General features: G+C 42.1%; 2 protein-coding genes across 3 annotated transcripts; one reads left to right on the forward strand and one right to left on the reverse strand.

Moving 5' to 3' along the window:
- Nucleotides 1-1,477: 1,477 nt before the first annotated feature.
- LOC123512616 (polyribonucleotide nucleotidyltransferase 1, mitochondrial-like) lies at nt 1,478-11,181 on the forward strand. Its single transcript, XM_045269056.1, has 12 exons — nt 1,478-2,143; nt 2,803-3,050; nt 3,603-3,716; nt 4,033-4,194; nt 4,552-4,735; nt 5,062-5,271; nt 6,262-6,435; nt 6,793-6,986; nt 7,915-8,072; nt 8,723-9,031; nt 9,724-9,954; nt 10,911-11,181. The coding sequence occupies exons 1-12, from the start codon at nt 2,019-2,021 to the stop codon at nt 11,067-11,069; spliced, it is 2,268 nt and encodes a 755-aa protein (XP_045124991.1). The 5' UTR covers nt 1,478-2,018; the 3' UTR covers nt 11,070-11,181.
- LOC123512617 (pyrroline-5-carboxylate reductase 3-like) lies at nt 9,290-24,334 on the reverse strand. 2 transcript variants are annotated; one of them, XM_045269058.1, is made up of 10 exons: nt 23,815-24,334; nt 20,684-20,818; nt 19,551-19,646; nt 18,745-18,896; nt 18,538-18,619; nt 17,896-18,035; nt 16,803-16,889; nt 14,762-14,886; nt 13,786-13,903; nt 9,290-9,939 (listed from the first exon to the last, which is right to left on the reverse strand). In XM_045269058.1, the coding sequence occupies exons 1-9, from the start codon at nt 24,101-24,103 to the stop codon at nt 13,837-13,839; spliced, it is 1,173 nt and encodes a 390-aa protein (XP_045124993.1). In that variant the 5' UTR covers nt 24,104-24,334; the 3' UTR covers nt 9,290-9,939; nt 13,786-13,836. The 2 variants fall into 2 exon arrangements, with proteins under 2 accessions (XP_045124993.1, XP_045124992.1); XM_045269057.1 differs by having other exon boundaries at nt 13,782-13,903; nt 23,815-24,332.
- Between the last annotated feature and the right edge of the window lie 122 nt (nt 24,335-24,456).

Consider the following 24,456-nt stretch of genomic DNA (forward strand, 5'->3'; position numbering starts at 1 on the left):
CCCACACCCATGCCCGCACCTGTGCCGCAGCCGCTCCTGCTCCTTCCCGCACTCTTAAATTTTCACCAATCACTGTTCCGCTCCTGCTCCGTTCTGCGGCCCTCTCCACCAATCATAGCCCCACTCCGGGCCCACTCCCGCCCAGCTCCTACTCCGTCCAGTATCTGCCCATCTCCACCCTGCCTATAGCCCCCAGCCACTACTACGAAAACGATTCTCTAAACTAATTTTCTCGGATTTTGCATATGTTTGTGTTTTGGGGACTCGTGTTTTAAGGGAACATGGAGGAGAAGTAGGTGGAAGGGAGAAGTGGAGTGTGAGAGTGAGGGCAGGGGAGGAGGAAGCACTCACCAAATGCGTAAAGGAAAACATCTCAGCATAAAGGTAAGAATGTTTCTATTTAGTTAATGGAGTTGGGATTGTTTTGATATCTGATTTGTTATCAGCAAAGTTAATGCAGGTTTCAAATCACAATAGAGTCTATTCTAGCTGTTTTTGTTTAACGAAAAAATAACATAAAAGTCTATATACATTAAATATAACTTTTTTTTATCACATATAATAACAATATGGAAAACATGACCAAAGTAATAATATTCCATAAAATTTTGTCTAACTATTAGTCTTTTTATATATTTTTTAACAGTACAAAAATAGAAAACAAAAATTTCTATATATACGACGCAAAATCTGTGTTTTCTTTATCTGGTTGGTAGGCAAATATTTTTCGTATTCAGAAAACGTAGCATGATGTAGTGTGGCTGTGCTTTCTTTCTCAACATTATGATATATGTTTGTGGCGACGTTAGTTTGAAATAACACGTTTCGTTGGACTTCGTTTTGTAAATAATAGAGTCGGTAATGTTATTATGTTTTTGTTATTAATTGAAATATTTGTTACGTCAAAAAATGTAGTTCATTCTAGTTTGGGGACCTTTTTCTTATTGCGATTTTTTAAATGAATTGCGTACGTAAATATTGGCCGACAGGGGCTTCTCAGCCTTGTCTTCCCCCCCGAGGTCAGTTCACCAATGTTTGCCGACACTCCTTTGTGTTTCCAGATCCAGAGAGTGAAACAAAGCCAGATTCAACCACCAAAATGGATAAATACCCCATTACTGTGTTAAATAAGGCGGTGGTTATGTAACCCCTGTTTAGATATCTCAGCGCCCACCATACTCCGGACCAAGACCTCGCGCCACCAACACCCAGCGTCCCTCCCAGTATCAACTCGTCAACATTTCGTTCAATTCTCAGTGCTTCCTGGGCATTAATTGTCTTTTGTTGCCCACCTGAAATGCATAAAGTGTAGTTATAGGAGGAAAAAAATGAGGAATGGAAGTGTGTGAGGGAGTGTATAATACAGTAGTAGTAGCAGTAGCAAGAGCAGCAGCAAGTATTATTATCATAATCATTATTATGTGTGTGTGTTGCCTTGTCTGGGAGGGGCCGCTCAACGTATATGTTTAGCGTCTCTCTCTCTCTCTCTCTCTCTCTCTCTCCGGTGGATATGCAATAAATATACTCAAGATGGAGACAGTACGTAGATCATATGACAGTGGAACGTTATGGATGAGGAAGAGATCGAAGCCAGCTGAAGGAAAAGATTAATAGGTTTTAGACATTATAGGTGAGGGAGAATGGTAGATGATAAGAAAATGGAAGCATTAAAACAACAATAAAAAGAATACCAATATATCCTTGGTAGAAGAAGGAGGCATAACCACGGTCTGGTTTAAAGACAAAAAGGAACATGAAATTATGAATTATTTGTAAAATGTTTTGGTGCAGAGTTTGGAAAAAAAGACACACTCATCGTAGGAAACTAACTAGTGAATGATAAATGTATCAAGTGGATAACCTACCAAGCGACTTAAAGCGAAATAGGTTACAAGATGAGGAAGAATGATTAATCAAGCCAAGGCCAGCGTGAGCCCCCTGTGTCCCCCCAAGCAGCTGCTGATGTAAACAACACAGGAAGGGCCGCCGCTCCTCGTGTCCAGCGGCCCGCACTGACTATGACTGTCCTCCGCCGCCTGTGCCGCTCATGGAGTATCTTCAGGACGCTGCACACCAGGCGGGGGCTATCCACCAGCGCCTTCCTCTGTGATAAAGTAGATGTCAAGGCGGAGTTCTCCAATGGGTGAGTTTTGGGGAGTTACCGAGCCGGTGGGTGGGTGGGTGGTGGGCTGGTTGCCTAGGCCTGTGTTGGTCTGCTATTATGTAATGCAGTAGGATTATGAAGTGCCTTACATAATTGAATAGTTAGAGTAGTAGTGTGGTAAACCATACCAATAACTTCTCGTTATACTTTCTTTTGTCGTTCTCTGACCCAGTGGGCTTCACAACAGACTGCTGCATGCAGCAGATGCACCAGCTCGTCAATGTTATGTGTTATACGGAACAAAATTCACCATTGGCTGGATGGTGCGGGGATGACACTGAAAGAACATTAACATTTTCATCTTTCGTGATTATGATGGACTCCCACTTCTACTGTCAGCATTGTCAGTTTCTACACATTGATTTTATTTTTATGGCTGACATGTTTTATTATTTTTTATTTACTATACATTTGTCCTACATTTTTTTTTTTTTCCAGACACAGTAGTTACTGTATGTTTTCATGTCCTAGATCATAACTTTACAATAGTGTGACTTTAGCACAGATGAATGACACACTGTAGGCTCGCTCACTAAGGCCGGTTTGAACCAACACCCCAAATATATTTATAACTCCTCAGTGACTACAGGAACCTGTTGCTCAGGATACAGTGCTAAGTTGTGTTATGTTCCCTGCAGGCGCACACTATGTCTGGAGTCCGGTGGTTATGCCCGCATGGCCGACGGTGCTGCTGTGGCCACCCTCGGGAACACCTCGGTGCTCATCACTGCTGTCAGCAAGCCTCGACCCGGACCCTCCCCTGGATTCATGCCCCTCACTGTGGACTACAGGCAGAAGTATGCAGCAGCTGGACGCATCCCATCAAACTACCTGCGTCGGGAGATGGCACCCACAGACAAGGAGATCCTTACCGGCAGAGTGATCGGTGAGTTGGTGGGAGCTGTGGAATCTGACACTGCTTGCTGGAAGTGCTTTGTGTATTTGAATACACGTGTAGTAGGGGCAAACTAGGATAATATCAAAATATGAGCAATATTTCCATCTTAGAAGTGAATTAGGTTAAGTTATGCTCAAATTGATTCACCTTTTCTGCAATTTATTATGGTCTTCCTTGATTACTAACCATTCTGAGATCTTTTTTCTTACTATAACCATCTAAGAATTGTAGGTGCTGACTTGAAATTTGCTGAATCAGTCATTTTATTCATTTTTTCTATCTTGGCAATTTTTCTTCAGATTTTGTTGCTTCTGGTGGTATTGGGTGTTGAACAAGTTGATTTCATTGCTGATCACAGTATTATGTTGATCATAGTGTCTGGTCAACAAAATTGCTGCATGATACATTGCCACATGTATTGCTGCACAGGCTTGTCACCTCACCAACAACTCATTCACTGCATTTGTAATCCTTAACATTACTTTTTTTTCCTTAGTAAGGAGTTCATGTTGTAATTCTTACCACCACTTTTGTGCTCAGACCGGTCAGTGAGGCCACTGTTCCCAGAGGGCTTCCATGGAGACACTCAACTCTCCTGTCAGCTGATGGCAGTGGATGGGTTGTATGATCCAGATGTCGTCAGTATCAATGCAGGTGTGTGTGTCGCTGAGGACGCCATGCATTTGTCTTGTTCCCAGTCACCAGTTTTGTATTCATATGTCAGATATTTTAAAAGGTTGAATTGTACATTTTGAAGTTGAATCATTATTGCATATTATGTATATATCACAGATATGTAAATTGTTTTCATGTTCCTGAGTAATTTGAGTGTTTCATTGTGCCTATATAGGAGAAAACCAAATGTATGATAAAATGAGACACGACTCTTAAATCCATTGTTGTATGTATGTACACAAACACAAGCAAAGATTAAAGTAAGCATAACATCACAAAGCACATCCTGTCACAGCTTCAGCAGCCCTGGCAGTCTCGGACATCCCCTGGGAGGGGCCGGTGGGGGCTGTGCGTGTCGGGCTCATCGATGGTGAGGTGATTGTGCAGCCGACACGCAGGGAACTCTCCAAGAGTTCCCTGAATCTGATTGTGACAGCGGCTGACCACAAGCTCATTGGTGAGTTTAATAATACAAACTTTTCCTTAATGATCTTTGTGATCTTTCTTATGGGATTAACACACTCATTGAACTTTTTTTTATGGCTCTTGGCCTGTGCCAGTCTTATATAAAAAAGGTTTATTGATAAGGCAGCAATGACATTGAAAATGAACATTACATTGAAGATACTGAACGTAATTTGATTTATAAAAAGGGTGGGTTAGAAACACGATTTTATTAACTACTGATGACTGGTGGAGTTGGTGTGTGAGGGCAGAGAGGACACACTGGGGATAGAGGTGAGGTGTGTACTGTATTTGTCCCTCTCCTCATCTGCCACCATCACTGAGGTCTGTGTCCCATTGCTCATCACAGTAATGCTGGAGGGCGGAGGTGACAACGTACTCCAGCAGGACCTCATGAAGGCCATCAAGGCTGGAGTGAAGGAGTGCCAGCATGTGGTGAGGGCAATACAGCAGCTGGCTAGGGACACAGGCAAGCCCAAGCGTCCCTTCACTAACCTGACGACAATACCTCAAGAAGTCCTGCAGGCAGTGAGGTGAGTAACACTGCTCTTGTGGATTCAGTGACGAGAGGACGATTTATTACTTTTATTTTATGTATGTTGTTTCTTTTCTCATGGTTAGTGATATGTGTGGCTTACTCTATTGCATCTCTCTTTCCTTTAGTTTTGCAGATGCTTAAGAGTGTGTTTATGATGAGAAAAAGTGAAAAATAAGAGAATAAGAGAAGAAAAGTGTGAAAAGAAATAAAACTCAGCAAAAGGAAGATAAAAAGATAAGAAGACATGAAGGAAGGCAGATAATTAAATTTCCATAACAATAAGACCTAGAAGGTTAGTAATCAGCCATCCTTTATCCTCAGCATGCTAAGTGAGACTCGGCTAAGGGGAATCTTCACAGACTTCTCCCACGACAAGGTGTCACGTGACGAGGCTGTCAATGCACTGCGGCAGGATGTGACACAGAAGGTGATGGAGGAAGGTGGCTCTGCAGACCCTCACACCACACACCTGGCCTTCTCGCAGGTCACTCGCAGAGTCTTCAGGGAGTTACTGCTGGATGAGGAAACCAGGTGAGGGAGGGATGTGTCTCAGGTGAAAATGAATTAGATTGTAAGGGTAGTCATTGAGATTAGGATTTATTCACTTTTAATATGAGAGGTGCAATGGCTTAGGGGGAACAAAGAAAAGAAAAAGAAAAAAGGGAAAAGGGCCTGCTTAGATTATGCTCCCTAAAGAAAAGTCAAAAGAATCGTCTAAAAGATTTATTTACTCCAAATGTAAGAGGGGCATCAAAGTAAGAGGAACAAAAAGAAAGGGAAAAAAAGGCCTACTGAGATGCTACTACCTAAATAAAGGCCAAAAGAATTGTCTAAAGCTGGAGGGTAAGTTTCCTGCATTCCAGTTCGAGGTACTGTTGTCATACTGGCACCTTACTTCATTCACCAAGACTGATCCATGTGTCTCTATCTTTGATTGTGAAGTGATGAGAGTAAGATTGAATGTGAAGTGATGAGAGTGAGACTGAATATGAAATGATGAGAGTAATATTGAATGTGATGTGATGAGAGCAAGATTGGATGGAAGGTGATGAGAGCAAGATCGAATGTGAAATCTGTCTATCTTTGAATGTGAAGTGATAAGAGTAATATTGAATGTAATGTGATAAAAAAGCAAGATTGTGTGCAGTATGTGTATCTTTGATGTGAGTGTTCACACTGTATTTGATTCCATGCACATCTAATTATGTTGACACATCTTTTGTACTCCCAACCTTTCTGTGCAGTACTGTTGCATCAACTTCATAAATGCACCTTTTTATGTACATTTTCCATTTTATCTCTCAGTTTATTATACCTTAAAAAATGTGTTAAGGTTCTTGGTGTCACTATTTTCATCCAGGTTTAGATGATGCCTCAAGCATTTTATAGCATTAATTTAATTGACAAAATGTTCCTTCTTGAAGTTAACAGAGAGAGAGAGAGAGAGAGAGAGAGATAATTTGATTATACAATACCTCAAAACAAGTGGTAAGAGTTTCATTGCACCCACTTTTTCTGCAGGTGTGATGGCCGTACATTGGATGAACTACGGCCCATCTCCTGTAATGTGGATTTGTTTCGCCCCTTGCACGGCTCCTCCCTGTTTCAGCGTGGCCAGACCCAGGTGCAGTGTACAGTTGCCTTCGATGCACCAGAAAACATGCCCAAGCTGGACCCTTTACTAGAGGCAACAGGGTGAGATGAGTTTCCTAGACAGAGATCAGAGCTAACAATAACTCCTCTACATTGTTTGTTTGCTGAATCTACCAAAGCATTGTTGTTTACTGTATGTACTTGCTGTGTGGGTTTCTTCTACCTATGCTAAGTATTTTGTGTGTAGGAATGTGGGATGTGACTGTTGTGAGTGTAACTTGCAGCCACAGAGATCAGAGCTAACTATAACTCCTAGATCTTGTTTGTTTGCTGAATCTACCAGAGCTTTGATGTTTACTGTGTACTTAGTGTGCAGGTTTCTTCTACCTATGCTAAGTATTTTGTGTGTGTAACTTGTAGCATTTGTGTGTGTATTTACCCACCCAACTTGTTCTCCAGGGGACACCGAGACCGGAACTTCATTCTTCACTACACATTCCCTTCTTTTGCGACCAATGAGGTGTCCCGCGGTGGCCCAGTGTCCCGGCGGGAGGTGGGTCATGGCGCCCTAGCAGAGAAGGCACTCCGACCCCTCCTGCCGCCAAGCTTCCCCTTTGCCATACTCCTGACCTCCACTGTGCTTGAGTCCAATGGTGGGTGATGTGTGGCTGCTTCTGAGACTGAGGCCCGATTCACACCAAGGTTTAACGTCTTCCGTCTTCCGTCGTCCGTGGCAAGTGTGACATCATACGCTTCCGCTTGCCTATGAACCGGGGAATGGTCACTTCTTTCCGCTTCCGTTCTAGCGGAATCCGTTTAGCGGACGAGTTAACTTGAATCCATCTCTCCTTGTGCGGTGTTGCATCCGCTATTTTCTAAGAATTAAAGTGCTATAATAATTTGGGTGAAACACATATTAATGATAATCAGAAATATTGTAATTGATATATAATATGTTGTACATGTATGTGTGCAAATTTGTAAAGGACAATTTAAAATTATGTGGAGAAAACACCTGTGAATGGAGAAGAGGCAGCACTGTCTGTGACGACAACAACAACAACAGCCAGCCACGTGATATCAGTCTTCCACCTTGAAGTTCCCCTCGGTGTACTACATCATATTGGTAGAGTACACTTACTTCCCTGTGGAGAGTTGAAATATTCAACAAAAGTCTGCCTCACATTCTCTGCAGCTGATGAATAATTATTTGCACCCATTCGCCCTGGTGCATCCTCTAATGTGTGACCACTCCCCACATCTTGATGCTGTGTTTACAAGCGGACTAGCGGAGGCCATCCCATCCGCTGTTTCTCCTGTGACGTCATAAACACGGGAAAACGGACAAAAACAACGGAGACAGAAGACGTTAAGACGTTGGTGTGAACCAATCTGTTGATTCCTTCTAAGAGAGACTCTAGTCAAGGAACTCACATAAAGAAAGGTCTTCAAATGCTTCCGTTTGTGGGGAAGAAATGAAAAAGAAGTTTGTCTCGATTTAGTCAGCCAAGTGAATATTTATTATACTCTTAATTTCCTGAGTCTCTATTCACCATGCTGTGTGTTTGTGTCCTTCCTCAGGCTCGTCTTCCATGGCGTCAGTGTGTGGGGGTAGTCTGGCCCTCATGGATGCAGGAGTGAACCTCTCGGCGCCGGCAGCAGGGGTTGCAATCGGACTAGTGACACGCTATGATGAAACTGGCAATCTGGCGGACTATAAATTGATGACAGACATCTTGGTAAGTGCTGGTGATGTGGGATTGTACCAGGAAAGGTCACTGTTATGGTTGGACATTCTTCATGTTCTTCATGTGATGTGTGGGCAGGAAGCATGTGGATATTCTCTTGCACTCAGCAGCAGCAGTAGCTTGAAAAATGGTCACCTTCTGGCCTCATCGATAGCTCTCTGTACACGATACTTGTTAATGTGTTTCTACAGTTTTCTCTAGTATTAAGACTGATAGTATTATTGTATTCATGTTAATAATTTTTAAAATTGGCTCAGGGAAAGGCTGACTGATAAGGAGATGGAATTCTAAAAATCTGAAAAAAATATCTAGAAATTTAGAAGTGACAAGAACTTTGAGTCAGCAATCAGCTGTTGTGTACTGTACAGTGGGCAGGTGGTGTTGGGTGTTCACTAGATCAGCACCAGGACATGTCCAGTGGCTGTGAAAGGTGTCCATCCTGTGTTTTGTGCATATATTTTTTCTTACCAATTACTGACCAATAATTACTACATGTATTTAATTTCTCATTGTGGATGGTGTAAAGACATTCAGACTGATTACCAACCATTTCACTGCCACACACTTCAGCTCTGTTCAACACCCACCTTAACAATGTAATCCCCTCCCCCCCCCCATCTCTCTTTTTCTCTCTCTCTCAGGGCATTGAGGACTACATGGGGGACATGGACTTCAAACTCGCTGGCACTTCCAAGGGCATCACGGCACTGCAGGCAGACATGAAGGTGGCCGGCATTCCCCTCAAGGTGGCGATGGAGGCAGTGCAGAAGTCCACGGAGGCCAAGGGCACCATCCTGGCCATCATGGGAGACACGCTGTCCCGGCCACGCCCTGAGAAGGACACCATGCCTGTGCTGGAGAAGGTGGATGTGCCCGCCCACAAGAGGAGTCGGGTGATGGGTCCGGGAGGCATCCACATGAGAAGGATACAGGCAGAGACAGGAGTGCAGGTGGGTGAGTTTGTGTGTGTGTGTGTGTGAATAAAAATTACCTTACATCTTGGGATTTACAAGTATTGAACACAAGGTTTGTATCCAGATGTTTGTCATCCAGCAGATTTAAGGATGATAGATTACATTAAATTTTGTGTATTTATTAACTGTGGCACTTTTCATTGGGTCATGAGTCCAGTAGAGTCGCTGGTCATAAAGGCAAAGAGAAAAACACCAAGCATGAATATAAAGACAGAGGAAAAAAAAAACACTTTATTATAAAACTATCACAATTACCCATCTTTATTCAACCTCATCAGAAACCCACAAATTGTAATCACATGACTTGAACAACAAAATTTACTTCTTTTACACACACACACACACACACACAGAGACTGCAGCAGATCAAACAGTGAAACACACACACACACACACACACACACACACACACTATGAAGTGCTGGCTGAGTTGGTAGTAATTTGTCACCAACACTGAGCAGTCACCACCACCGTACCACTGTCTTAGCAAGGTGGTGGAGTGTATTAGGCCTCGGCCTCACCCATAAATCAGCCTTTATGAACACCAAGCTCTTTCCAGGAGGGTAACAGTTAATGGCCATGAGCAAGACCATGGTAAATAACACACACACACACACACACACACACACACACACACACACACAGCCCTGAGGTTACTGTCCCCACAGCTGTCATGGGAGGGGGACAACGTGCTGTCGGTATTTGCGCCAAACCCTGCAGCAATGGAGGAAGCCCGGGAGAACCTCCAGGAGTTGCTGAGTGACCACGAGCCGAACTTAGAGTTTGGGGGCGTGTACACAGCATCAGTGGTGGAGCTGCGGCCACAGGGAGTTATGGTCACCCTCTACTCCACCATGAACCCCGTCCTGCTCCACAACTCTCAGCTGGACACAAGGAAGGTGAGAGGACATTAGTGGGCTACAAGTTACATTGGGGAGTCTGGTCACCATCTGCTCTTTACCAAAAACATTGTGTGAAACTCCAGTAAGCATCTGCAACAAAGAAAGGGGGTTTATAGTTTCTTGCCAGTACAATGTGCCAAATAGCAGTGAAAGTCAAGCACCACTGCAGTATCACAAAACTTATTAATAACTTGATTTGGTGGTTTAAGGAGTTTGTTTTCAAGCTAAAGCCAATCATTATTTTATTTGAGAGTAAAATATTACTCACATAGTCGACCCAAGAACATCATTTGTGTGCCGTGGAGAGACTAACATTTCACTTCTTACTAGAAACAAAAGCAGTGATGAGGACTGTTATAATTATAAGACAGATAGTGAGGACATGATACTGGAACACTCCAGGTGAGTATGATTTGGATAATCCTGAGAGAGACAGGAGACAGTGACACTGTCAGTAGAGTAGAAAACCTCTCGGCAAGCAATGATTCTACCTGGGTGTGAGGCATGTGCACGCAAGGCCAAATGTGGTGTGGAATGGGAAGAAAACACTGTTTACATCAGTGGGTGGCTGCGATAAGGAGCAGGTTAAGGCCCCAACTTGTACAGTGATTCATTGTTGCTTCACTGACATGGAAAGCTTTCTTTTCTTTTAGGGTCTTCTAATCCAAAGCTCTTCCATTCAAACTAGTTATATTCTGATCAATCTGTTTTGTTTGATTCCTACAAGTGAAAATCAAAGTAGTATTCCATCTCGTGTGATCAGCTCCTTAGAAATAAAGATTATAATTGATGGATCACTCTTAACAATGTCTTTCAAGGCCACTACAGTCACCACTGCCTCACACCAGCCAATCCTTGTGAGTTAAAAGGGAAGTCACTGTTAACCACTCTTGAAGGGAATGTGCATGAATAATCTGTAGTGTGACCACTACTCAGCACTTCCTCCTCCACAGGTGCACCACCCAAGTGCTCTGGGTCTGGAGGTGGGCCAGGAGATCAAGGTCAAGTATTTTGGTCGTGACCCGGCATCAGGACAGATGAGGCTGTCCAGGCGGGCACTGCAAGCCTCAAACCTTGCCTTCAAAAACCTCCACAGAACAGAGCCTGTGTGAGGCGGCAGCTGTGTCACCCGTGGCTCATCAGGACAACTTACTACCTGTGTATTATACATTTCTAAGGTTACACTTTCCATAAAGTCATTATTAATAAATATTAAACAATAAATGGTGCTATTTTGTGATATACTCTTAGCATTAAGGCATAACTGAGTCATTCCACGCCACATCAGAGACATGAAATTTTTGTTTTTAAGTAATAAATTCACTTAATTTCCTAAAACAGGTTTAAAAATTTAAATAAACTGTCAATAAAAAATTATGTAACACCATCTAAAGAAAAAAGCTTTCCTTTACCAAACTTTTCCACTTAATATCCTCCGGTTTTATCATTCTTACCAATATTTCAATGAGAAGTTCCATATTTGCTTACACTGGCCTTTGTCACCTGACAGCAATTCACTCTGCCTCACACAATGACCTTGTGTGTGTGTGTGTGTGTATTTATCTAGTTGTATTGTACAGGGTTCAAGCGGGGCTCATAGTGTCCAGTCTCCATATCTCCATTTATCTAGTTTTTCTTTAAAGTTATGCACACTATGTGCTGTGACAATTCCATTATCCAATGTATTCCATTTTTCCACTGTTCTGTGTGGAAAACTGTATTTTCCAATATCCTTCACACACTGCCTCATCCTGATCTTCTTTTCATGTCCTCTTAGCCTACCATCTTCTTCCGTCAACAGTACCAGGTCTTCTTTGTCTATCTTTTCAATATCATTTACCATCTTATACATTATTAATAGGTCCCTGCATTATCTTCTATCTTGTAAGGTTAGCAGTCTCATTTCCTTCAGTCGTTCTTCACATGTGAGGTCCTTTAATTCTGGCACCATCTTTGTAGCAATCTTCTGTATCCTTTCCAATTTTCTTATATCCTTTTTAGAGCTCAGAGACCATACCACTGCTGCATATTCCAGCCTTGGGCGTATCATGCTTGTGATGATTTTTTCATCATATCTTTATCCATGTAATGAAATGCCACTCTTATATTAGTCAACATCTTATATGATAGTCCAAATATCTTGCTTATGTGTTTATCAGGGCTCAGATTTTCTTGTATGATCACTCCAAGATCTTTTTCCTCTTTAGTCTTCATTATTTGCTCCTCTCCCATCAAATAGTTCCATACTGGTCTTCTCTTACTCTTTCCTAGTTCCATTATGTGGCATTTCTTGGCATTAAACTCCAATTTCCACTTCTTGCTCCATTCATAGATCTTGTTTAAATCTTCCTGCAACAGCAGACAGTCCTCTCTGGTTTTGATAACTCTTAGCAACTTTGCATCATCAGCGAATAAATTTATATAGCTGTTTATCCCAATGTGAATGTCGTTTACATAAACTTGAAACATAATGGGGGCTAACACTGACCCTTGTGGCACTCCGCTAGTTACTTTACCCCAAGATGAGTATGTATCTCTGATCACAGTTCTCATTTCCCTATCCTTCAAATAATCTCTTGTCCATTCGAGCAAGGTTCCACGCAGTCCTATGTACTCTAGTTTCCAAAGAAGTCTTCCGGGCGGGACTTTATCAAAAGCCTTTTTGATTTTCAAAATCTGCTCTTGCATAATTAAATCTCTCTCCTTTATAGTCCTCTCTGCAACTTATCTCATCTTCCTCCTGCATTTGCATCTCTAATGTCATAAGATCACTTTTCCCCACTGGAGGGGACTCTGGTTTCTTTGTGAAAACTAGGTCAAGCAATGATGGTTCTTTTTCCCCCTGTACCTTGTTGACTCCTCCACCCACTGGTCCATTGTATTAACCATAATTAACTGTAACACTTTCTCACTCCATTGCCCAGCATTATCCATTACTTCCATCTTTCTCCAGTTTATTTTTTTACATTTAGTCTCCAACTAAGAGTATTCTTCTATCTCTTCTTATCATGTTATCTAGGCATTTCATCACCTCTCTTTGCATATCTTTATGCTCTTCTGATCCCCATGTATTAGTCTTTGGTGGAACATATGTAACTATAATTTTTCTTTTCTTCAAATCTTCTGTTCTGATTGTTACTCCCATTATTTCCACTTGTTCTCACCATATTGCACATTCTCCACACATATATATCACGAACCATTATTAGCACTCCTCCTCCAAGTATTATATCTCTCCTCTTTAAAGTTGACATGAATCTCTTTTTTCAGTTTTGTTTCAACGATGCACATTACATCCGGCTTTTTCTCTTTCAAATAATCCCGAACTTCCAATATGCTTGATAACAAACCATCTATGTTAGTATAAGTCACTCTTAATTTATTACCTCCTCCACGACTTCCTCTTTTTTCCTTAGGTACCACTTCTTTAGTCTCATATCCAGAACCTTCCAGTAAAAGTTCTTCTTCTCTATCTGTGTGTGTGTGTGTGTGTGTGATGCACAGAGAGCACTGAAGAAAGGGAAAAGTTGTTTGATTTCAGAAGAATAAGGATTTTTTTTAGGATAAAGAGGATACAAAGGGAAAGTTTGAAAAGGAATTTAGCATGAGAACAAGGCTGTATAAAGCTGACTGAGATGATGGTTTTAAGAGCATTTTAAGGTGGTCCTGAATACAGCAGGGGGAACTTCAAGATTCCACCACCCAGTCACACATCGGTGGCAAACTTGATCAATGACATTATTTCTAATTATGGAATCCTGAAATTCTCCACTAACTGACATTTGTGCAGTAGTTCAGATATGACAAAATAATCCTGGACATACCCACATGGCAGTAAGTGTATGAAGACCACTCGCTGGCGGCAGACAGTGGCCTCACTCACACATTTTTACCGAGCTCTGTGCCTTTGGTTGTCGAGACTTCCACTGCTGATATCAGGGCATTTCTGAAAGGACATCACTTCATTATCTGCTATATTTAGGGTGACAGGTGATCTGATTTACTATATCCAAGGTGGTGTGTGTGTGTGTGTGTGTGTGTGTGTGTGTGTGTGTGTGTGTGTGTGTGTGTGTGTGTGTCCCTTGTGGCCAGAGGGATTTCACACCATTGATAATTATCCTGGGAAGCTCAGTTCAGATCATTCAAGCTGCTGAGAGCACAAAAGAGACAAAGCAAAATGTAACCACTACTGGGAAGAAATAATTACACACTCATAAAGCTGAAAACAAAATTTGCATAAAACAATATAATAAACTGACAAGTACATGTGAAGGAAGGATGCAAGAGGAAACAGAAAAGTGTGGTCCATTATACAGTAGTGAAGTAAAATGTGAACAGTGAAAGTAAAGTTTGAGGAGTTGGATCACTGGTGTAAAAAAGATGAAGCTGAGACCTTATGTGATGACTCAAACAGTGTGTAATTATCTATGATGCATTTTAAAATCTCACTTGGATTCATATTCAAACTTTGCACATGTAATTTGTGGGTATCGGCACTAGCTGGCAACTCTGACCTTTTTGAGGGAGAAGAGAGTTGACACTGGCTCAGTAGATGGTTGGAAAGTAAATGTAGCTAGGAAGGAAGTAAGCTGGGTAATGGCAGACCTGTGCATTCACCTCTTCCTCCTTGAGAAAGCCTGAGTTGCCAGGTAGTACCAATACCCACAAGTCACATGTGTGGAGTTTGAATATGGACCATTACATACAATTTGAGTTGTTACACTTACACTACAGGAGACACAACAAACAGTAGGAGAAATGAGTACAGGAAGGCACCTAGGGACAGCAACAATGCAAGGCTTACCTGAAGGCATGACGCTCCAGTGTGTGGAGGGCAGCGATGGTAGGCGTGCTAGAGGAACACACCTCATCCTTCAGCTGGCCAGTGTGCTTGCCTGTCTCCAGCACCATGGTGGCCGCTCCCTTCACCTGCACAACACTTACATTCACTTGTGGCTTTGTGATGGCCTTATAACATACAAGATGAGACACATTCATGGATGGGATTATAGATGGAAACAGGTAGGCATGTGTCACACCAAGATTATGGCCTTATGACATACAAAATGAGACATTCAGGATGGGATGATAGATGGAAACAGGGACCACCACCACCATATGCAGACCTGATGACTTTCTGCACCAACCCTTATTTTCTTATGATATCCTGCTCAGTAAACTCTGTCATACTGTCACCTGGTCTATGTCAATCTTCTGAATCTCCTGCATGAAAAAGTGAGTGTGTGTGACCTTTGTGTGTTTAAAACTGGTCTATCTTGACACTCATGCACTCCCCCCATCACCTTGTTATCTACCTCCAGCACAGTGGCCTACACACACACACACACACACACACACACACACACACACACACACACACACACACACACACACACACACTAAAGAAGATTGGAGGAGTAAGTGATAAACTAGCAAAATGGATGGAAAATTACTTAGTGGGAAGAGAAATGCGAACAGTGGTGAAAGGAAGGAAGTCCGAGTGGAAGAAGGTAACCAGTGGAGTTCCACAAGGGTCAGTGCTTGGTCCCATCATGTTTCTGATTTATGTTAATGATATGCCAGTAGAAATTGACAGTTACATGAATATGTTCGCGGACGATACTAAAATTAGGAGAGTAAAGAATGTGGAAGATTGTAACAAGTTACAGGAAGATCTTGATAAAATATATGAGTGGAGTAAAGAGTGGCAGATGGAATTTAATATAAACAAGAGCCATGTTATGAAAATGGGAAGAAGTAGATACAGACCAAACAGGGATTACAGGCTGGGTGATGAGAAAATTGAAGAGACCAATGAGGAGAAAGACTTAGGAGTAACCGTGCAAAACACTTTGTCACCGGAGAAACACATTAACAAGATATTTTGGAAAACATATAACATGCTTCAAAATATTGGCCTTGCATTCCACTACCTAGATGAAGGAATGATGAAGAAGATATTATGCACCTTAATAAGACCCCAGTTAGAATATGCAGCTTGTCTGGTCACCGCATATGAAGAAAAATGTGAAGAAGGTGGAAAGGGTACAGAGGCTGGCAACAAGGATGGTACCAGGACTCAGGGAGTTAGACTATGAGGAAAGACTGAGGAAACTGGGGCTGACCACATTAGAAGAGAGAAGAACAAGAGGAGACATGATAACTATGTATAAATTGGTGATCAAGATTGACATATTGGACAGAGAGTTGATAAAGGTGACTACAAGTAATCATCTCCGAGGACATGGAAAAAAACTAATAAAAGACATCTGTCTAAATGATGTGAGAAAATACAGTTTCCCGCATCATAGCATTGATAAGTGGAATAAACTGAGCAGTGATGTCGTTGACGCAGTGTATGTAAATCAGATGAAAGAGAGATATGACAGGAATGGACAAGGAGACAGGACACAGAGAGCTTAGCTCGGGCCCTGTAATACACAAATAGGTAAACACACACACACACACACACACACACACACACACACACACACACACACACACACACACACACACACACACACACACAAGATTGCATAGTAAGAAGCGGAGGAAGGGAAGATGTGTAAGAGATATTAAAAAGTATAGTTTCCCACAAAGATGTGTTGAGACGTGGAACAGCTTGGATGAAGAAGTAGTGTCTGCAACAAGTGTGCATACTTTTAAAGTAAGATTGGATAAGTGTAGATATGGAGACGGGACCACACGAGCATAAAGCCCAGGCCCTGTAAAACTACAACTAGGTAAATACACACACCACTCGGCTCAGCAACAACCTTGGACATGAGAGAGAAAAATGGCAAATATACACAAACACACAATCATAGAAGTAATGCCACACTCACCATCTGGGCTGCCAGTGTCTGTGCTAGCTGTCGCGGGAGGCCCATCTTCACGCCACCGTCTGCCAGCGCCTCAATGGCAATGTACATCTGGAACCACAAAATACCTGTATGCATTCTTGCTTAAGTTTTATGAAGTCTTTTTTCATATATTTATTTTTTTATGTAAGTGGGGAATTGTTGAAGAGTAATTATATTTTTTTCTATGGAAGTGTAAGTCGAAAGGTAACGAGAGAGAGAGAGAGAGAGAGAGAGAGAGAGAGAGAGAGAGAGAGAGAGAGAGAGAGAGAGAGAGAGAGAGAGAGAGACCACTAAACATGCCAGTCTAAGAGGAAACGTCAAAAGGATCATGTAAAATTGAAAGTTGGAAGTGTCTTGAAGCCTCCCTCTTGAAAGAAAGGGAGAAGGGAGAGGATTGCCAACTCTTCACACACCACTATTAATAATGCTGCACACTTTCTGAACTTACAACATTTCTCAGTATCACCACAACCATCAAATAACAATGCATATTACAAAAAAAGCCCATAATACTAACTGACCACACAACTTACAAACACTGACTGACCACACAACTTACAAACACTCTTAATCAACCCCTTCAGTTCCAGGATGCTTTTTCATTCATTCTGGTTAGTATTTGACTGATTTTATACAGCTTCAGAAAGATATGAGGGGATTAAAATAGTGAAGACTCCAACCACTAATCTTCTGACCTCCATAAACCCTCCCTAATGTAAATAAAATTGTCAAATCACACCAATTCATGATCAAAATGTGTTCCAGTACTGAAGGGGGTTAAGCATCAAACAAAAATTTATATTAAAAAGTACACACAACACTGGCACAACCACACTTCCAAGGACTCTTAAGCATCAAATAAAACTAAATCTCCCCTTCTCCAGACCCATTTCCTTTCATATGTCTGTCTGTCTCTCTACTGTTTCCTTCAGCACTCAAGTCCTCCTTCTCGTGTCTTTCCTTAACCCCTTCAATAGCATCGCAACCACACTTACAAAATCTCTTCAGCATCAAATAACAATATGTATTATAAAGCACACACAATACACAACACTGACACGACCACACAACTTACAAAGGCGGGACCCGAGCAGGCTACCCCACAGGCGGCGTCCATGTGGTGCTCAGGAATCTCGTCACAGGTGCCCATTGAGCCCAGCATGGACCTCATCACCTCTGCATCCGAGGGTGAGGTGTGTGTGCCCCTGGTGAACACTGCAGACACAACCCAGAACCCAGCGTTATAAGAACATAAGGGAAGCTGCAGGGAGTCACCAGGCCTACACGTGGCAGTCCCAGTTGTAGTGTCATGCTGTATGCCCAAAATGCTGCTCTCAAATGTGAAGGTTCTGCCACTATATGAAATTATTTGAGAATATGAGTAAATGATGATTTGTGCAACTTTATAAAAACTGGTTGGATTTTCAGGATATGTGCAAAGATACGAATGTGGTGAGGGTTTGAGGCAGACCTGCCAGACCCAATGCTATGGTGGCCTTTCCTGACCAACATTATTTTGCCTTCAAGACTATAAAATTACAAGATATAGAGGACCTCAGTAACAGAGACACAGGAGAGAGAGATGCTCATGAAAACAAGTGGTGCATATATGCATGACATCATCCCTTTCCAAGTAGACAGTGATGGATGAAGGGAGGGGTAATGGGTGAAGGAACAGAGAAGGTGGTGAGTGAGGTAGCAGGCATAGGATACTCACAGCAGCAGCCTTGGCCCACAGCGGAGGGAGTGTTGGGCATGGAGCGCACCACACGAGGGTTTTCCACCACACTGCTCAGCATCTGTGTGCCGAAACAAGGACAGGTCAGCATGACAACAAACACAACACACTTGACTTGCAGTGATGCCTTTCCAAAAACACACAGCTGACACAGGAATGCAAGAACTAAGGAGAGCTCACACACACCTCCTCCAGAGTTGCCAGGGGCACTCCCCCCACAACAGACACAAACAGAGGGCTGTGCTCATCCTCAAGGGGTAGCAGGTCAGCCAGCATTTCACCAAGGAGGTCAGGCTTCACACACACAAACACCAGGTCACTGCTGCGCACCACCTCATCTGTCAGAGTAGTGTTGGGGCAAGTTAGTGCTGGTGCTGGCCTACAGTGAGGTCAGTGACACAGATGTTCTAGTGTCCATCTCCTGCCAGGCAGAGCATTTATCTTGATGGCAAGTGTTGGGATGAACACCCAGCCTTCATCTAAGTAATATGGGCCTATATATTTTTTTTATTCTACAAAGTGAATTACTTGATCACTACTGCCTCTTTCCTGAACACTGATGGCAAGATGGATGAACAGCTGGGCTTTCCACTGTGTGTCTGTGTCTATTTCAACTGCAATTTGTGCAGAATTGGCAGGATCCAAGGCCTATTGGTCTACTCTCTTTTAGTAAGTTATTAAAAAAAAACAAATAAAAAATAATTAATAAATAAATAAAATAATGCATATATACTTACAAATACTGAGGCCGTCTGGCAGCTAGCCAGTACAAGAAACACAACTTTCACACTCATATTTATCAACACACACACACACACACACACACACTCTCTCAGACCCTTGGCTCAGGACGGAAGAGAAAGTTCTCCTGCCTCACTATACAGAGATCAGCCATACAGATTGGACACAAATTTGAATAATAACTAGGAGAACTGACTAATAAGTGAATAAATGAAGGTGACAGCTGAGGCCAGCAGACTGCAAGCACTCACTGTTGTCATGTGTGGTCCGTACCCCCAGTGTGCGCAGCTTGGCAAGGTTGTTGTCTGACGGAGCACTGGCAATGATGAGGTGAGGGTCCACCAAACCTGCCAAACACACACATACACAAAACAGGAATTACTTTTAAGACAAGTAGCAGAATGTGTCAGAATCAATACCATATAAAAATAAAGAACAAGAAAAAGAAATTGAAATAAAATACAGTGATCTGTCATTAACAACAGTCTGACTTTTACAAGGATTGCTGCCACACAGATTCCAACCAAGAGAGGAGGCAATGAGAGGCAACCTAGCAGTGTTTATCATTTTTTTCTTAATTGTTTTTGTTAATTGATGAATAATATGTTTGTAACTCTGTAAGAGCAAGTTCTGGGACTCAGGGATGTTCTTAAGGGGGAGTGATCTTCCAGGAACTTTTTTTTGTCCAACAGTGTGTTTGTTATCTAATCTATGTGGATAGCAGGGGAAGACTGTGTGCACCACTACACCACTACACCTGCATCTGAAAACTTTACCCATACATAAATTCTTGAAAACAATTAAGATTTAAATGTGTATAATCAAAAGTTCCTCTCATCCATATTCTGTCCAACTCTCTAATGCAAGAATTAACCGGTGCTTTCAATCATTCATACTTTCACTGGTAAACTCTGGAACTCCCTGCTTCTGTATTTCCGTCTTCCTACGACTTAACTTCTTTTAAGAGGGAGGTATCAAGACATTTGCTCCCTAATTTTGGCTAACCCCTCTTATCTTTCGAGAACCAGCACTCAAGTGGACCTTTTTCTTTTTTAACATTGTGTTGCCCTTGGCTGGACTTCTCTCCTAAAAAAAAAAAAAAAAAAAAAAAAAAGTGACTCTTCCACATTGTAGGTGTTTCCTTGTCACTAGTCTTTAATTTCTAAATAAACAATGGTCCTTAATACAGATCACAAACAATAGCTGGATGAGGACTCACATCATGCACACTGAAGATCAATGAGAATGACAAATGTGTCTTTGATTTAAACCTACATTCATATACACAAAGCATTTAAGCAAATCATCCACCTCCTCCACACACACACACATACACACACACACACACACACACACACACACACACACACACACACACACACACCTTCCTTGAGGAATGTCGAGAGGAGTGCCTGGGCAATGTTGCCACTGCCAATGAACCCCAGGCTGGCCGGATTCACCACCTCGTCAGGACAAATCTTGGCCTGGAAGAGACTCGAATCGATCCTCTCCTTCGCATCTGTAATACAACAGATTCACTTGAGATAAGGTAGAGCCTTACTTAATCACTTAAAGCTTAGCTGTGAAACTAAATGTGTTTGATAATTAATCCTTCTATTACATGATGCAAGTTAGCCGTTTCCATATAAATGTAAAAAAGCTGGCACTAAGGACAGCTCATGATGTCTTGCTACTCTTCTTTCAGTGGCATCACTGTTGAGGCAAGGCAGAGGCCCAAGAAATGAATACAAGTGACGTCGGTAGCAGAACACGGGAACCAGTCACAAAGTAAGGCTGGTCATGAGGAGCCCTACAGTCTGAGGCTTGCCAGATCCAACCTCAAAACTTACTGTGATCACATCCCTCTCCCTTATTATTAACAGACTAATTTCTTAGGTGTTTTATAATGGTTCAAAGCATTTGTTCTTTAATTTTTGCTAAATCTTTACCAGTCTTTAGAGGGAACCAGCACTTCAAGTGGGCCTTTATATATATATATATATATATATATATATATATATATATATATATATATATATATATATATATATATATATATATATATATATATCTTTTTTTTTTTTTTTTTATTCCTTGGCTGGTTTCTTTCTTGCAATAAAAAGAAAAAAAGTTGTTTGGTGTTGCATTATGGCCTGCACTGACGATGAATTAGGTGCATCGATACAACTGTCACGTCGCTGCTGCTGTGAAGGTGACACAGACCCAAGTACCAAACTTCCACCACATACATAACTCATTCACAAAGTCCCCAGTACACATGTGTGCAGCAGAGACAGTGCAACAGTGGTGTAGCAAGGGAGGGGGAGTGGAGGGAACAGTCCCACCCAGGCAGCACTTCATGTCCATTGCATAACTGACCAATGACTTTGGTATCTTCAGTGTTACAAGGCTTTTCTTACCCTCTTCATCTTAAAGAGCTTCTCATTCTGAGAAATTTGAACCATACATGCTGGCTGCAAATTGTCCATAAGGCTGACAATTTTTAAAGACCTGCATGTGTGATGGACTGATGAACATTGAGGACCACTGTTAGGTGTGCTCATTTGTGCATTCGTATTGTCACATTATTTGCACACATGAAATCAATCGCAGTAGTTAGTTCTTTTGTTTGAGCAAGCAGCCACTGGCAAATAAAAATAATACATATTAAATCTAATCAACCAGAGCACTTTGTGGAGAGAAGCAACTCTATTTAAATCAGCCTATGGAAGATGTCTGACTGGGCAGGGTGTAGCTTCAATTATTTCCAATGTATTGCCAGATTCTATGAAGTGAAATATGGTAATGACTTCATAATAATTTTTTTAGCATTGCCAGTCAAGTTAGGCTTGTTTGCTCTGTTTCATCAGTTTAATGTGTTAGATAAAGTTATTTTGTCCTGAGGAAGACGTGTCACCTCAACTAGGTTATGTGAATTACGGTCATTTCGCCCACAAGTCAATTTGCCCACAAGTCAATTCACCCACATATATTTAAAAAAAGAATTATTAAAAAAAACATCTGCATACATGTAAGATTAAGAAAATGGTGAATTAAAAAGAAACTTTTATTAAGAAATAGCTGCATATATGCAAGATTCAGAAAGCAGTTACAAAAAATAAAAAATAAACTTTTGTCAAAGACAGTTAAATAAATGTAATATGTGACCAGTGGCAGCACCGGAATGTAACACTGGCATTAGTCAGGAAGACTACCGTCATATAATACGTGGAAAATTTATGGCCAACGAACCATGGTTTTGCACAGAGTGCTCAGTGTAACCAAGTACTCGCGCACTGTTCTGCTTCACCCCTCACCACTGGTAATCTAGTGTGCTACCTATCTATCTCTCTCTCTAACTTTTTAATTAGTGTGCCTGAGAGTAACAGTGCTCCTAATGTGAAGTGTAATCTAGTGTGCCTGATAGTGACAAGACAATTTTCCTTTATGAATTACACCATGAGCCATCCAGTAGTATAGTATAGATCAGTGGTGTGTATTTTACCTAGTTGCGTTTACCTACAGTTGTGACATACTAGATATGAGCTATTATCGTACTATCCCGCCTTCGGTATATCCTACAACTATCTGCAAAATCAGGTTGGCAACCCTGCCACAGTGTGGGCGAAATGACTCCATGGTGTGGGCGAAATGACTCCACGGTGTGGGTGAAATTACCTGCGGGCGAAATGACTCCATAGTGTGGCGAAATGGCATGTGGGCGAAATGACTGGATACCGGTTATGTTAGTTAGGTTAGGTTAAGTTAAAGTTCGGGTTAAGTTAGTTTCGGTTAAATAAATTTCAATAGGATGGTGTAGCCAACTGTGACCAGTGGTGGCAGCAAGTACTCTCCACAGCAGTAACAGTCCAAATTTGGGATTGCTATTTTTGTGATACTTTGTGATGACAATCCTATTTTCTTCTGATATATTTTGGTCTGTTTTTGTATTAATCTCTTTTTCTCATTTTCATTGCAATACAGTATTTTCTGAGGGAATCAACCATGTTTTTAGAGGAATAGGAGAGGAAGAAATATAAAAAGTACCGATTTGCAATGGTAACGAGTGTAGATTCATTCAATACAGGTTCAAAACTACCAGAAAAAATAGTTTCATCATGAAGTGTGAGAGTCTGGTGTAAGACTGCATCTTTACCCTGACATTAATTTTGTCTCTCTGAGCTGTCAGTTTTCTGTTATTAGGCCTGTGTGTGCTATTGATGGTACCCGTGACTGCCCTGTACCTCTGGGTGTCCTGACAGCCTCACTACACACTCAGTCTCTCTCATAACCAATACATTTCACTTTCTGACCATTTCCCCGGTGCTCTCATGATGCTCCAGGGCAGGGCAGGATAGGGTATTAAGAGTATGTTAATGTGTATGTACAAGTAAAGTTTCCCCATCCCGACACCTAACAAGCTTCTCCCTTGGTCCCCAGACTGTCACTGATAGAGTCAAGGGCGGCAGAATCAGTGAAGTGTGGCTCATCATTGCAAGAGTAGCGGGCACGCACCGAGCAGGGTCGTCACCGTCACGGCCTCCTCCTTAGCGGGACCTCGGCTTCCCTTCTTGGCCTTGCCTGCCTCCCTCTTCACCACGGTGCCCTGGCCAGCGTTCCTCTTGTGTTTGACAGTGGTGGCGTGCGAGACCAGGTCTGAGTGGTGTGCACGCAGTTTGTTGTGGCAAAACTTGCACGCCGCCTTGGAGTTGTCGCCCTCCACGGCCACGATCCACTCCTTCAGGTCTGCCTCGTTCTCCCACGCCTTCTTGTACCGCTTGCTGTATTTGGCCCACTTGCCCATATCCTTGCAGCGCGGCGGCACCAGGGGCGGCTCTCGGGTACGGGACAGTCACTAATTCACAATCACCAGGAGGTGGGAGGCAGGAGGCGGAGTCACTGCCGCTGCCAAGATTTGTTGTTGTTGCACCACCTGCTGCCTGCTGGCGCCCGGCGCGGCCTTCTACTGCTGCTGCCCTCCACTTCGGCACTCCCTCCTGTGTTTTTGTTACTTCTGTGCTTATTTCTATTGTATATTGTTTTACTAAAGCAGCATAAACAATTCAAAAGTCTTATGGTTCTTGATTCAACATTCCCGTGCGCATTTTTTTTTTATGGAGAAATAAATTATTTGCTTCATGTTTTCTTTAGTCATCT

The sequence above is a fragment of the Portunus trituberculatus genome, chromosome 34, assembly GCF_017591435.1.
Source record: "Portunus trituberculatus isolate SZX2019 chromosome 34, ASM1759143v1, whole genome shotgun sequence".
Classification (NCBI taxonomy): Eukaryota; Metazoa; Arthropoda; class Malacostraca; order Decapoda; family Portunidae; genus Portunus; species Portunus trituberculatus.